This window comes from Nothobranchius furzeri, chromosome 10 (assembly GCF_043380555.1).
Source record: "Nothobranchius furzeri strain GRZ-AD chromosome 10, NfurGRZ-RIMD1, whole genome shotgun sequence".
NCBI classification, from domain to species: domain Eukaryota; kingdom Metazoa; phylum Chordata; class Actinopteri; order Cyprinodontiformes; family Nothobranchiidae; genus Nothobranchius; species Nothobranchius furzeri.
In genome coordinates, this window is record NC_091750.1 from 42,458,023 (window position 1) to 42,474,217 (window position 16,195).

The following is a 16,195-nucleotide window of genomic DNA, read 5'->3' on the forward strand; positions in this document are numbered from 1 at the left end:
CGCTACAATAAAACAGAATATCCTAGACATTTTTTAAATAAATGTGGTGATATAGTGGACAATAAACAAGAAGTTGCTGAAGAATTTAACTATTATTTTGCTGATGTTGGTAGAAGTCTGGCCAAACAAATTCCAAATTGTGATAAAAAATGAAATTTGTTTGATCACCTTATTAATGATAATAAAGATTCATTCTTTTTGGGAAGGATCACCGACGGTGATATAATAGAAACTGTTAGAAAACTTGAAAATAAGAAATCCACTGATATTAATTTTATTTATACATTCATAATTAAAGAGGTCATTGATTTTATTGTAAAACCTCTGACTTTTATTTGTAATTTATCATTTCAAAAAGGTGTTTTTCCAAACAGCGTGAAAATTGCTAAAATAAAAACCAATTTTTAAAAATGGAGACAAACATTGTATTGATAATTATAGGCCAGTGTCCCTACTTCCTCAATTCTCAAAAATATGAGAGAAATTATTAGCAAAACAGCTGGATCGTTTTTAGCACCACATATCCGGTATTTCAAATTAAATGTTTTAGCAGAATTTATCTGTCTAGTGCAAGTTTCTCAGTTGCCAGAATTTCACAAATATTAAGAAGGAAGAAAACCAAAAACATAATTGACCATCCAAAGGACCAATGATAATGCAGCTGGGTTTTAAATAAAGTTTTACTTTAATAAAATGTATTTAACTCATCATTGCAAAGTCCCACAGCATTCTGCATTGAATTAATGAGCCAAATGTGTTTTGGTCCATCAAGCTGTTACGAGGTGGTTGATCTAAGGATGTCCAGAACCAGGAAAATTGGAAAAAGTTTTTTTTGTTTTTGTTTCTACAAACAACTTAAATTAAATAAACATGATTCAAGCTTTTATCATTAAAAGTTACTCAGGAGTTTTCAAATTTGTATTTTGATAACTACTTCACTGAAGTTTTAACAACGAATAAACTATTTTTAATAAGCTTCACTGACAATTGCATATTTTATATATAACAGTTAAACAGTAGAAGCTTCAAATTGCAGCAGGCGTGAATCTGTGGTGTTCAAGTCTGCAGGCTTGAATCTGCAGTTAGTCTTGAATCTGCAGTTGCAGTTACATGTTGATCCTTTAGAGGGCGCTGTCTCAAACAACAGTACAAGCCTGAATCAGCAGTCGGCCTGAGTCTGCGGTCTCCGGGTCTGCAGGCTGCAGCTATATACTAGCCTAGTGAACTAGACCAAATTCTTGCTTTGCAAAGTTTGTATATATTCACATATATGGTCTGACTTTCCAGGCTAGCGACATACTAATGCCTGTGCCCCCTCGGACCCTCCCCGCCCCGTGCTACAAGCTGGTGCCAACTGTACTTGACTGTACTTGCGTGAATCGGTGAGTGGAGTAGTGATGTGTCGGTCACGAACGAACCGGCTCTAAGAGCCGGCTCTTTGAAGTGAACGACGGGAGCCGGCTCATCATTGGGAGCCGTCCCCCCCCCCCCCCCCCCCCCGCCTTGGTGAAAGCTACAGGCGATTGGTCAACATGTGTAACTGTGTGTCCAGACTGTCCACACACAGAGCAGTAGGGGCGGGGAAGAGGGAGGATCATACTCAGACAGACACACAGCAGAGCACATGTGGGAGGAGGGAGACGAGAGGGAATGAGGAGGAGGAAAAAGGCAAGCGAGAGGGAGGAGAGCGCGACGAGGACGGTGAGAAAATGAGCGTCCGCAGTCGGAAAGTGGAGATTTCTTAAAGTGTTCAGTTATTAAATCCATAGAAATGATAAATATTTGATATATTGCTTTTTTTACATTAGTAAATTATTTTACATATAGTTTAGCATTACTTTGGTTATAAATGTACTCTATGCAACAGAAAATCTGAGGAGCCACTTGGGAGCCGAAAGAGCCAGCTCTTTTTTGGTGAGTTGAGCCAAAAGAACCGGCTCTCTAAAAGAGCCGGAATTCCCATCACTAGAGTGGAGGCTGGCTTTAGCAGCGACGGTTTACTCCTACATACAATAGCCAATCAGAGGCCAGAAAGGCGGAACCTTCCTTGGTCTTCCTATGATTGCGTCAGCTTAATGTGTCTGTGCTGCTGTTAGCTAGCTTTTCTCCGTCCCGTTCTTTCTCCCAGGCCAAAATATCAACCAGTGGACTTAGAATAATGCATGCTCAGATATGTAAGCACCTGGTAGGTAACGTGGAGTAAATGTGACGTTACTCTGTGTGATCGTGAAGCTTTGACATGGTGGACATGATTAGCTCCCCTAGCTGTCTTTTGTTGACCGTCCTTGACCAGTAATTTATCACGGTCGGTGTTCTGACTGGCCGTGTGTGTGCGTCTAATTTTCCTACCGCAGCGTGTTACGACAGTTTCGCTCTTGTTTACAGTATAATAATATTTTATGAGCTAAGTGTCAGGTAAACACAACAAGCAGTAATATAACAATTTCTAGAGGTAGCGCTTGTCTTCAGGTAAACAGCCTGTGACGTAGTAGTCGGTCTGCGCATTTCTCCAAAGTAACACAAATCCACGAGTAGCACGGATAGTCGGAACACCGGTGTTATGTCGATATATGTTCCGAGATCTGTTTCATTTGCACCCAGCTGCAAGTGGAAACGACCCAATCACAAGAAAATACCCTACCATAACCACCATGGCACCAAACATGTATGTTTTGCATAAATATAATTTGTGAAAGTATAATTTGTAGCACAATTTTCATGTTTGTTTCAGGGTTATGCTTTGGGTAAGGTTTGGGGTGGGTTGGGACACTTTTTTGCGAGTGGTTGGCTCAATCTCGCAGCTGGGTGCAAAAGAAACATATCTCGAGGGGGGGGGGGACATATATCGATGTAACACCAGAACCATTCCTGGTGAAGTACAGCCTAGCAGAAACATGTTGTGTACAGTTACCAGAACTAACACCAGGTCTAACAGCAGGTTTGTTGTCTGTGTTCGATAAAGGCACACAAATACCTGTCCAGGACCTACACCTCCTGCCCATCTCTGAACGTACGTATGCTAGCAGGATCTGACCTTGCTGTTTGGACCTGCTTCCTGCGGAGCTAGCTGACCGGTTCTGGTCTGGTTACAGGAGGTGGTGATTGTGAGTGCGGTCCGAACTCCCATGGGCTCCTTCAGAGGGAGCCTGGCAGCAGTTCCTGCCACCAATCTGGGCTCCACCGCCATCAGGGGGGCCGTAGAGAAAGCAGGTGTGTTCAACCTGCTTCTGCTCAACTCAACTTTACATCTAAAGCGCCTTTCAGGCACCAGAGTGCCGACAAAGCGCAGTACAGGAAACCATTTAAAATAACAAGACAAGAATGAAAAACGGGAATTAAAAGACAATTACATCGACATACAAGTGGAATAAACAATGCTCATGGAGCATGGTCCAGGTTTAGATGTGCTGTCATGTAGGAGGGGCATCAGAGCACAGATCTGCATCAGGCAACAAGCTGTATCGAGATGGACAAAGTAATAGTTCAGACGTTATCCTCGTCACGCCAGTGTCACAAAGCACAGACTTGTCGTCCCAGTTAATGTAAGGCAGTGTGTGTGGTTTAGGTGACTCCGGGGTTTTCATTGTGGATCTGTTGTTACTGATACTAGCACCATTCAGCAAATTCATCATAACCTCTTGGCCCTCTTGTCACTGTGCAGCCTTAAATAAGTTATTTATACTTTAAAAAGTAATCATTAAGAAGCTGTTTTCAGCAGAGATCTGTTTGTAAGAAACATACAAAGGTTTTTACAACGTAGTTACATAAATATAAACATGTAACAGAGCAGCAGAGCTGTTGGATGGAAACAAAACAAAAACATGTCAATATTTCATCGTTAAATATATAATGCTACATTTTAATCGTGTTAAGTGATGCTCTAGCTTCTTTCTAAACTTGTAAAAGGAGTTGATTTTCTACAACTGAAGCCGTGACAGGTGTGTGCTCTTAAACCGGAATGAGTTCTGTAAGGAAAAACACTTATTTAGCCGCGTGTTTTAGTTTATCACGACTATTGCACCACAAATGCTCTTGTCATCTGAAGGTTTCCTTAAGCTGCTTCTCTGTGGAGTCCAGATGAGACTCACATCAGCACCAGGGGCAGCTTCCAGCGTCAGTCATCAGATGTATCCACATTAGAACCTGGAGCTGCTGCCTGGGCCGGTTCCAGATGTTTCTGCTCTTCTCTCCTTACCTGAGCCTGATGTTTGGTGCAGCTAACGCACGGTTGACTTAACGTTTACTGACTTTAGGAATTCCTCCTGAGGAGGTGAAAGAGGTTTACATGGGCAACGTGCTTCAAGCCGGAGAAGGTCAGGCTCCGACTCGGCAGGCTCTACTTGGAGCAGGTACGTTACCCACGCATGGCCTCATTTCTGAAATCTAAGCATCTGTTTCTGTGTTCATGAAGATTTTTGTCTTTCAAACAGAAACATTTAGATGAATACTGATGAAAGAGTAAGCAGGAGGGTCTCAGTGTCTCTGACTTGTGTGTTCAGGTTTGATGCTTAGCACTCCAGCCACCACCATCAACAAAGTGTGTGCTTCTGGGATGAAGTCCATCATGCTGGCAGCTCAGAGTCTGATGTGTGGACACCAGGTGGTTTTAGCTCACACACGTTTACAGAAACAGCAGAGCAACAAGCACACTAGCTCACACTGATGGATGTTTATTTAGAATCCAACCAGAGTTTACATGTGTTGAAATACTTGTCTGATTTCTTTTGAGTAGCCACACAGAAAGGAAGAAAACACCATGAAAATATATACAGTATATACATCTCTAAAGGGGGGCATGGCCACCCCTAGCCTAGTGAACTAGACCAAATTCTTGCTTTGCAAAGTTTGGTCTAGGAACGCTCCACTGGAACCTCTGCAGCCCCAACAGCATTCTGGCTGGCCAATCACAGCTCTCTAGAATCGGATATATGACATCCACAAGCACGCGACAATGTGTTTCAGCTGCTAACAGGCACCAGAATTAAAATTGAGATGAACACATGCATGAGATGAACACATGCATGAGATGAACACATGCATCTTAGATAAGTGGATGAGGGGCCGTGTAAGCCATAATTCACTCTGATACTCTCATACATATATTCTCCTTACACATGCATGCATTCTTCTCATACATACACACATTATACACTCATACACACATATATTCTATGCACACGCTAGGGCTGGGCAATATGGCCTTAAATCAATATCGCAATATATTTAGGATTTCACCTCGATAACGATAACTACCGGTATGCGCAGGAACAATCGTTGTCCACTAGATGGGGCTGTCACGTGTATTACATTGAGTCACATTTTTATGTGACTCAATGTGTTACAGCTTAAAGGGTCATGAACGTTACCAACCTACACACACCTCTTAATTTTTTTTATTGGCGCTGTTTCTGATTAACACACAGAAATTCGTCCTCCTCCTCTGGTCAGGGTGAAGTTCAGCTTGATCAATTATCACGTGCAATCCACGTTAAAATAATAAAGTAACAAAACTCTGCTTTGATTTTTTTCATTAAAAAAAACATGGTTCCATGTCTAGTTAGCTGGAATTGAGGCACGGTTGATGGAAACGCCGTTTCTAACAGGTACCGGTTTGGCCTGGCTGACCTACAGAGGAGTTTGTTCTGAAAAGTTATTTCATGTCATTTTCAGCCATGCTTAGAGTAACATTAGGGAGAGGTGAGGATGATACCGAGGCTCAGGGCAGAACCTTGGCTGTCTGACCACACTCAGAATTGTGACTCAAGGCACACACAGTAATGGGGAGGAATCGCAGCTCTAATGGCTGCCACCGTATCAACACAAAAACGAATGAAATCATCAGATGTCCCATTAGTAGAAGAATGTTGGCAAGTATCAGATGGGTCCAAAACAGAAATCAGAATGCTAAAATGGACATGTGGATCATGAGAACTTTGTGCCACCAGATCAGCAAAAAACTAAGTCTTAGCCTGTTTACAACAAACAGCGCATCCCTATACATTTCTCGGGATCTCTTTTCCATTTTCTTTCAGCCTTCCTACAAACTTTGCAAAGCAAGAATTTGGTCTAGTTCACTAGGCTAGGCCGTTGTAGTACACTAAACTCATCGTCATGTTCAAGAAACCAATTTGAAATGATTGGAGCTTTATGACATGGTGCATTATCCTGCTGGAAGTAGCCATCAGAGGATGGGTACATGGTGGTCATGAAGGGATGGACATGGTCAGAAACAATGCTCAGGTAGTCCATGGCATTTAAACTATGCCCAATTGGCACTAAGGGGCCTAAAGTGTGCCAAGAAAACATCCCCCCACACCATTACACCACCACCACCAGCCTGCACAGTGGTAACAAGGCATGATGGATCCATGTTCTCATTCTGTTTACTGACTACCGTTTGAATGTCTCAACAGAAATCGAGACTCAACATTTTTCCAGTCTTCAACTGTCCAATTCTGGTTAGCTCATGCAAAATGTAGCCACTTTTTCCTATTTGTAGTGGAGATGAGTGGTACCTGGTGGGGTCTTCTGCTGTTGTAGCCCATCCGCCTCAAGGTTGTGCGTGTTGTGGCTTCACAAATGCTTTGCTGCATTCCTCGGTTTTAACGAGTGGTTATTTCAGTCAAAGTTCAGTCAGCCCATTCTCCTCTGACCTCTACCATCAGCAAGGCATTTTCGCCCACAGGACTGCCGCATACTGGATGTTTTTCCCTTTTCACACCATTCTTTGTAAACCCTAGAAATGGTTGTGTGTGAACATCCCAGTAACTGAACAGATTGTGAAATACTCGGACCGGCCCGTCTGGCACCAACAACAATGCCACGCTCAAAATAGCTTAAATTACCTTTATTTCCCATTCTGACCTTCAGTTTGGAGTTCAGGAGATTGTCTAGTCATAGTTCATCTTTAATAAATATGCACGAATAAATGTTCATGAGAGAAAACCATGGTTCTGACAGTGGAAAGGGGTGGGTTAGTCCAAGGAATACCTGGCTTCAAACAAAAATATCCAAGCACAGTCGTTCGTCCAGCTGAAAGTTTGGTTATGAAAAAGGCTGATAGCTGAACCGTAGTCCCTAGAACAGCGGTACAGGCGCAGATCAGAGATCAGAGCCACACTGTAGTCATCGATGCGTCCCAAGACCTGAGCCCTCTGTCCTAACTTTGTGTGTGTGTGTGTAGGACGTGATGGTGGCAGGGGGCATGGAGAGCATGTCCAACGTTCCTTTTGTGATGGCCCGAGAGACGCCACCCTATGGAGGGGTGAGGATGGAAGATCTCATCGTCAAGGACGGCCTCACCGATGTCTACAACAAATTTCACATGGTGGCAATGGAAACATTTTAAAGTTACTCATTTTAAAGTTACTGTAGAATATTCTCCAGCATTTGTTTTCTTACATCTGGGTGTTTGTGGTCTACAGGGAAACTGTGCCGAAAACACAGCCAAGAGCTGCAGCATCAGCAGAGAGGAGCAAGACGCCTACGCCATCAGCTCCTACAGCCGCAGCAAAGCAGCATACGAGTCTGGTGTGCTAGCAAAGGAGATCGTACCTGTTAGCATCCCACAGAGAGGTACCGAGATTATCTGGTTCTTTAAGTAAAGGCTTGAGTCCTAAAACCCCACTGCTAATGTTTCTGTGGTTTTACAGGCAAACCTGATGTGGTGGTGTCTGAGGATGAGGAGTGGAGACGGGTCGACTTCAGCAAAGTCCCCAAGCTGAAAGCAGTCTTCCAGAAGGAAAACGGTAAAGACAAAAAGCATCATACTGTGTTAAAGGTTACTAAACAGATCCGATGAATCATTGGCTCTGTTCCCTCTAACTTTTAATCTCTTGATAACAGTTATTTTTAACTTTCCTTATTGAGCCTGTCTGGTTGTTTTTAGGCACGGTAACGGCAGCCAACGCCAGCACGCTGAACGATGGAGCTGCTGCTCTTGTTTTAATGACTGCTGATGCTGCAAAGAGACTCAGCGTTGCTCCTCTTGCCAGAATTGTCTGTGAGCACAGAATCCTCCGTTCTGTTAGCTAGACGACCTGTTCACTCATGACTGATTTCTCATGGACTTCTTTTGTTTAAAGCTTTTGCTGATGCTGCGGTTGCCCCTATTGATTTCCCAATCGCCCCTGCATTTGCAGTGCCAAAGGTGGGTATGAGGATGAAATCTTTGAGTCTAATATTATCTACTGAAGGATCCAGAACCCTGTGGTCCTGACCTGTCTGATGTATGAACCTCTGTCAGGTGTTGAATGCTGCAGGGCTGAAGAAGGATGATATCTCCATGTGGGAGATCAATGAAGCCTTCAGTGTGGTTGTGCTAGCCAACATCAAGATGCTGGATATCGACCCCTCAAAGGTCAACATCAACGGAGGAGCGGTGTCTTTGGGACATCCGATTGGGTAGGTGATAGGTTAGGGTGGTTTTCATTCTCTAAAGCACTGCACCTTTCTCAGGTGACCCTAGGTTCATGTTTTCTAGAATGGTGTTGATCTTAAAGACCTTTTCATGGAACTCTTAAACCCCTAAGTACACTAGTCTCCAGAATGATACTAACCTAGGCTTAGCTGACCGTAAACATGGATAAAAGTGTTTTCTACTGAAAGAGCAAGTCACCCCTCCTACTAGAGTTATACTCCATCCACATTTCCTGTTTGAAAAATGCACCTCAAGGAGGTGTTTGCTGAGGGCGGAGCTGTGGCAGCGAGTGATGTTTCTTCCTATTAAATGGGAGTCTTCCTCTCCACTGTCACTACATGCATAAGGGGTTGCTGTAAAAGCTCTGAAACAAGTCAGTGACTCGATGCAATCTGCTGGGTTTACTTAGGTAGTAAACTTTCAGCTAATTGTAATAATGAACATAAGTCAGTGCACTGCTAAGTAGGTTCATTTGGAGTGTTTACTTAGTAAAGTGCCTTGAGACGACTCTTGCTGTGATTTGGCACCATTTAAATAAATAGATTGAATTGAATGTTTACATGTTCAGTTCCACATAACTCAGTTATTTTTGTTATTTGTCAATAGACCGCTACAGCTTATAGGCTTGACTCTCCCATATTCCAGTAGGAATTGACAAAGCTCCTCAGATGAGAAGCGAAACGTCTTCAGCAAACCAAAGAAGTCCAGTTGCCTTCATTTGAACCCTTTGGATAATCATGACCTGGATGACTGAGAACCTTCACCAGGATGCAGAGAAATTCCCAAGATCAGTCTGCTTTGCTAACAAATATAGTTAAATCTTACCTGCATTCTAAGTAAATACCGTCAGGTGAAAGCCAGAATGGCCTCCTGGATCTGAGCCTGTTCTGTGTATTTACCTACAGGATGCAGTAAATGTCTACAAGGCTGAGTTTGGACCATTCCATCCAAGAGAAAGTGTACAATCAGTGATTTTTTTTATTGTTTGTTTATTTTAATATACAAATTTACAAAGTATGAACCTCACAGCAAACAAGAAAAAAATACAAAAGTAAAAAAAATGAACAAAAGTATTTGAATAAGTGGTATTGGACTTTTAGTTCTGTCTCCCCTTTTGGCTTTAGTAGTTAAACAGGCGTTGTGCACACAGGTGCTTTTTGTCCCGGTGCTGGTGGTATCTAGGTCTCAGAGTTTCTGTCCTCCTGCCTCTTCTGTTGTCCTCAGGATATGGCAGGAGTTTCCTGATGATGAGGGAGGGGCAGTATGTGGGCTTCAAACTGGTCCTGGATAAAAATGGGAGACGTAGGCAGGGACCTCCGTTGTCTGATTACTGAGACCAGAGGGTTGGTGGGATGCTGATCTTCTCTACCTCATCTAGTTCAGGGAAAACTTCTCCAAAGACCAGTTCCATGATGTCATCGACATATTCTGCAATGATAGACAATAATTTTAATGTCATATTTTGTTTACAAGCAGCTTTAGGAAAGTTGGTTCTTTAGCTTTGCTGTTTATAGTGACGTTTGTGTTGTGGTGTTTTGGTTCGGTGCGGAGACATGCAACGTCATTATGCGTCGGCGCAAGGACTCTCCAACGGGCTCACAGAGGGTGACAGAGATGTGCCCAAAATTTTAAACATCCGTCAAAAGTGACGGAGATAGCAAGCTTGTGATTGGTCAGGACGCTGCTTCCTGTGAATTTGTCGCCAGCATCGCTGTTGCTCCATTAAAAAGTAAAAAGACATGTGCTCTTTCAATTTCATCAGATGCTTAAACTTTTAAGAATTTCTTTATCAACCTCTTTGAGCCCATCGAAGAGCTCTTGCACCGACACAAAATGGCGTGGTGTGTCTCCGCACCAACGCAGACGAAGAAGTATAAATCAGGCTGTACACACACACACTCACATACACAGCTTTCTTCTTCTGTAGCTTTTTTTTAGCAGTAGTCAGCAGTCTGAGAGTTGCAACTACTGCCACACCACTCTTCCTTAAAGTGAGGCAGTTTTGAGTTTTGTGTAGCTCAAATAATCGGACATTCGGCATTCTTCCAAATGGACTACAAAAATATTAGCTAGAAGAAGATGGAAGCGCTTGACCATATTTGGTAGTAATAGAAAATTTAGAAAACTGAACAGGTTGAAAAATACGACCAAAACGTTTAAAACTTCTAAAAAGCACCTGAAGGGACCTCTTTTTTTTTTTTTTTGCACACCTAGAGACTTCAAATTCCCAACACACTGTATTTAAAGGTGATCTACACTCAACAAAAATATAAACGCAACACCTTAGTTTCTGCTCCGATTTTTCATGAGATGGACTTAAAGATCTAAAATTCATTGCAGATACACAATATTACCATTTCTCTCAAACATTGTTCACAAATCAGTCTAAATGTGTGATAGTGAGCACCTGTGCTTTGCTGAGATAATCCATCCCACCTCACAGGTGTGCCACATCAAGATGCTGATCCGACATCATGAGTAGTGCACAGGTGTACCTTATACTGCCCAAATAAAAGGCCACCCTGGAATATGCAGTTTTTTGCTTTATTGGGGGTCTGGGGACTCAGAACCGGTCAGTATCTGGTGTGACCACCATTTGCCTCATGCAGTGCAACACATCTTCTTTGCATAGAGTTTATCAGATTGTCAATTGTGGCCTGTGGAATTTTGGTCCACTCCTCTTCAATGGCTGTGCGAAGTTGTTGGATATCAGTGGGAACTGGTACACGAGGTCGTATACGCCAGTCAAGCACATCCCAAACATGCTCAACGGGTGACATGTCCGGTGAGTATGCTGGCCATGCAAGACCTGGGACATTTTCAGCTTCCAAGAATTGTGTACAGATCCTTGCAACATGGGGCTGTGCATTATCTTGCTGAAACATGAGGTGATGTTCATGGATGTATGACACAACAATGGGCCTCAGGATCTCATCACGGTATCTCTGTGCATTCAAAATGCCATCCATAAAATGCATCTGTGTTCTTCGTCCATAACAAATGCCTGCCCATACCATAACCCCACCACAACCATGGGCCACTCGATCCACAACATTGACATCAGCAAAGCGCTCACCCACACGACGCCACACACGCTGTCTGCCATCTGCCCTGAACAATGTAATCTGAGATACGTCTGTGAAGAGAACACCTCTCCAACGTGCCAGACGCCATTGAATGTGAGCATTTGCCCACTGAAGTCTGTTACGGCGATGAGCTGGTGTCAGGTCAAGACCCCGATGAGGACGACGAGCATGCAGTTGAGCATTCCTGAGACGGTTTTTGACAGTTTGTGCAGAAATTGTTTGGTTATGCAAACCAATTGTTTCAGCAGCTGTCTGAGTGGCTGGTCTCGATCTTGGAGGTGAACCTGCTGGATGTGGAGGTCCTGGGCTGATGTGGTTACACGTCGTCTGCGGTTGTGAGGCCGGTTGGATGTACTGCCATATCCTCTGAAATGCCTTTGGAGACGGCTTATGGTGGAAAAATGAACATTAAATGCACAAGCAACAGATCTGGTTGACATTCCTGCTGTCAGCATGCCAATGGCACGCTCCCTCAATGCTTGTAGCATCTGTAGCATTTTGCTGTGAAACAAAACAGCACATTCTAGGTTGGCCTTTTATTGTGGGCAGTATAAGGTACACCTGTGCACTACTCATGAGGTCGGATCAGCATCTTGATGTGGCACACCTGTGAGGTGGGATGGATTATGTCAGCAAAGCAGAAGTGCTCACTAGAGGTGCTGAAAAAAACTCGATTCAAGTCTGAATCGAGATTCTTATCAAGTTTTTGTGAAGCGCTTCGTGATTTTTATCTTGAGAGGCGCTATAGAAATTATACTTTTTTCTTCTTCTTCTTCTTCTTCTTATTTATAAAGATTCAGAATCGATTCACAAAGGTCCAGAATCGATTCCAGGAACTCTAATGTTTGGCATGTTACAGGTTTGAGATGCACTTTTGTCTGTTTTTTGTCTTTGTTAGGAGAGTTAGTACTCCGTTTACTTTTGTGGTCCCATAAATTGGGATGATTTATTTTTGAATCTGCTGATAAGTGGGGACTAGAGTGTAACTTTTTCCATACTCAGAAATTTGAGATATTCTCATATTTATTTTCTAAGTTGATAAGTGAGTACTCAGGATTACTCATGTGTTTATTTGAAGTTATTGATAAATGAGAGAAAACATTTTCCTTTGTAAGAAATCTGTGGCACTTTTTTTAAACAGGTTGAGGACTCGAGTGTTAAACTTGTTTCCACAGATACTTAAAAAGTATTTGACTGTACTACTTTCAAAGCTACTGTTAGGTAACTAAAAATTTGTTATATTTTACAAGGTAAGCAAAAATAAATGTTGCCTTTTGGTCAAAAGATTGTTTCTGTTTACAGTTTTAGAATCACTTTATTTTACCTTGTAAATTAGCTTTTTTTTTTTTTTAGCATGACCAGTTTAAAGTAAAATAAAAAATCCCCATAGCTTTAACTAACTTGCACAACAAAGTAGTTAATCCTGGAGCTGACACTCTTTGTTAATATTGACTGTGAATCGATTTAAATCGAGAACTGATTCTGAATCGAATCGGCACCCTGAGAATCGGAATTGAATCAAATCGTGAGTTGCTCTGAGATTCACATCCCTAGTGCTCACTATCACACATTTAGACTGATTTGTGAACAATGTTTGAGAGAAATGGTAATATTGTGTATCTGGAATGAATTTTAGATCTTTAAGTCAGTCTCATGAAAAATCGGAGCAGAAAAAAAGGTGTTGCGTTTATATTTTTGTTGAGTGTATGTAAGATTTGAGTTATAGTGACATCCTGTGGTCAGATCTGGTTACTGCAATTTCAGTTTCTGTGGGTTGCTAGATAGTGGAAGGAAACTAAATGTTTTAACAACCATGAAATACTATCTGTGTTTTCACAATTATTGAAGTATTAAAAAAAAACAATATACTATACCATCCCAGGTTTATTTCTATAACACATTTTGAAATAGCATGACAGCTGACCAAAGTGATGAACAAAGATACAAGGTACAACAATGATAAAAAAAAAATATTAAAATGCAAATGCTAGCATATCCTTTGCGATGCTTGTTCAGACACCCCAAGATGTGCTGGTGAAGGGTCTCAGTGATGCTAAAATGGTGATTATATGATGGCTGATGCAGCTTGTTTTTGCTGCTGTATAAAAATATAAAATCGTTCATAACTGATAAACGTGATATAAAGGCAACATTTACCTTAGCAGTAACTAGAATTTGAAGATGGGTAGACAATTCACTAAAACACTGGATATTAAATATCCTGTTTGTTCTTTCCAGAGTAGTAATAAACTGATAATTCTCATTTTAATGTGCTATTTTTTATTTGCGGCAATAAAATTATTATAATAAAGCTACAGAATGAACGGTGGGCGCTAGGAGACACAAAAGGAGAACCTAGAGAGGGATGGAGAACACAGGGAGACACGAGGGGAGACGCAGACGCAGACCATGACAACTTTAACCGCATCTAATACTGTATTACGGTGTGAGCGCAACAGCAACAACTTAAGATCGATGTTTGAGCAGCGTGAGAGGTCGGGTGTTTTCATCTGAACCCTTAAAATCTCGAGCAGGCTACGCTGCACAATTGACGTGTTAGCGCGCGGCGCTAACAACTTAGCGATGTGACATGTCTCGAAGAAAGCGTAAAAACACGTTGGACACTTCTTTTGAAGCTGAAAAATAAAACTTCTTCTTAAGCAGAGCACGACTTCGCCTCGTTCACTTTCTGCCGAGCCGGACTGAGCTCGATAACCTTGACCCATTGCTAGTTTGCATAGCCACTGGGTCACTGGAGCTGCCCCGTGACTGCCTGATGGAAAATCAGCAGGTTTCATCAGACTCGTAAAGTTTATTTTTTTTGCTGGGGACCCCCTGTAGTTTACCGCTCCGTCCCGCAGTCTTCCCCTATTAAAATTTAAAAGGATTCTGTAAATTCATGTATCAATAGAAAAAATCTCTGCCTTTGCTACCTGCAGTAAATGTAGGGAAGACTGACTTGTTTTCCAATTTCCAAATAATAAATAAGAGGTGCATTCATCTGTGTATCTCCTTTGATCCGCATGAGTGATATTTTCAGCACCTGAACAATGAAGCAAAGAACTGATTCCCGAGTTTGTTAGTAATTTTATTTATTAGGTGCATCTGACCTGTTCTATTTTTCTCTGAAATGAGATCAAATCACTGCTATGGGTTGTCTCCTCTCTGCCCTAGAAAATTTACTTTATTATAATGTTCACTGTAATGCATCTTGATGTTCTTAACAAATATATTAAATCAAAGATATTGGTCAATAATGCCAAATATGTATATTTGTGTTTCAGTCATTTTTATACTGGCTTAAAAATACTTCATTAAGTCTACTAAGCAGGGGTGTTGAATGTTTCTAATAGGGCCAGCCCAGTAATGATCTTGGACCAAAATAAAGAGGGGCAAAAGGAGATGTTTTTCCAGACGCAGAGAAAAATTAAATGCCAAGCACCCCCCGCGCCCGCGCTCAACCTTAATTCTGTCTTTTCCTTTTAGCTAAAAATTATAATTTTATCTGTGTTTGTGTTTAATTAGTGTTCTCTTGTTTGTTGTCGTTGTTGTTTTTGTTGTGCCATTTCATGCTAATTGTAAAGCACATTGAATTGCCCTATGTTTGAAACATGCTATATAGATAAAGCTACCTTGCCGTGCCTTTTTATTTTGGTTTTAGTAATTTAGTTTTGTATATTGATTTTAATGTGAATAAATGAAAAAAAAACCTTGGATTTGATAGTAGAGTATGAGTTTATTGCTAAGTGTTACAGTCTTGCGATTTATCTACTCCACTCTAAGATTGGATGTCATTGTGTGAAGTAAAGTTTGTGTCAGAAATTTAAAACTGCCAAGAACTTCTAAAAAAATGTATTTGTTTTGTCTTTGCCAGGATGTCTGGGGCAAGAATTGTGGGTCACATGGTGCACAACCTGAAAGCTGGTCAGTATGGACTTGCAGGGATCTGTAACGGAGGAGGCGGAGCCTCTTCTATTGTCATCCAGAAGTTGTGAAACCATCAGAGATGCCTGTGTGACTGGTCTTTTGCTCCTCATGAACACATCTGATTTAGTGTTTGTTACACAGTGGCCCAGTGGGACTCCTAATGACAAGACTCCAGAGCTTCATACACTCCTTTATTATGACAGAGTCACTGATGAATGTTCAACTCTAAATCGAATAAATAGCTATTTTGAATGTGTTGTGGTTTTTATTCCAACTGTGTGACGACAGTTTGACCTAGAAGAAATCTAAAGTGGTTGCTTGTGTGATGTGTGAAGTGCCTCTAAACACTGCCTTTAACGAAGATTTTACACAGGTGCAGTGTGTGTTTAGTTTTTATTATTGTAACGAGGATTCTGGGTGTAAATTTACAGTCAAATTCGAACTAAAATACTGAACACACTGCAGCTCTAAGCATCTCATTACCAGGATGCAAAAATGATTTATTTATGTTCTTTTAGAAAGGCTTGAACATGTTTTAGGATCAAAGGAACAGCGCTAGGCTGGTTTAAATCCTGCCTGTCTGATAGATTTCATTTTGTATATGTTCATGACAAATCTTCATACTCCAGGGTTACTTGTGGAGTACCACAGGGTTCAGTTGGACCAATTATTTTTACTATATACAGTGGGGCAAAGTGATCCTATATATGGTTGATATTATATTATCAGTTGTAAATTCAGGCCAACCGCGACTGCCTGAATT

General features: G+C 41.6%; 1 protein-coding gene across 1 annotated transcript; it reads left to right on the forward strand.

Moving 5' to 3' along the window:
* The first annotated feature begins 2,011 nt into the window (after positions 1 to 2,011).
* On the forward strand, positions 2,012 to 15,684 carry acat1 (acetyl-CoA acetyltransferase 1). Its single transcript, XM_015960142.3, has 12 exons — positions 2,012 to 2,185; positions 2,963 to 3,010; positions 3,093 to 3,210; positions 4,254 to 4,349; positions 4,500 to 4,600; positions 7,184 to 7,327; positions 7,425 to 7,575; positions 7,653 to 7,748; positions 7,889 to 8,002; positions 8,085 to 8,149; positions 8,246 to 8,403; positions 15,380 to 15,684. Exons 1-12 carry the CDS (start codon positions 2,159 to 2,161, stop codon positions 15,498 to 15,500), a joined length of 1,239 nt encoding a protein of 412 aa, XP_015815628.1. The 5' UTR covers positions 2,012 to 2,158; the 3' UTR covers positions 15,501 to 15,684.
* Positions 15,685 to 16,195: the final 511 nt, after the last annotated feature.

Coding starts and splice junctions, on each gene's coding strand:
- acat1 (XM_015960142.3), top strand. CDS start 2,159: ATGCATGCTCAGATATGTAAGCACCTG. Junction 3,211..4,253: donor GGGGGCCGTAGAGAAAGCAG/GTGTGTTCAACC, acceptor TACTGACTTTAG/GAATTCCTCCTGAGGAGGTG. Junction 7,328..7,424: donor TCTACAACAAATTTCACATG/GTGGCAATGGAA, acceptor TGTGGTCTACAG/GGAAACTGTGCCGAAAACAC.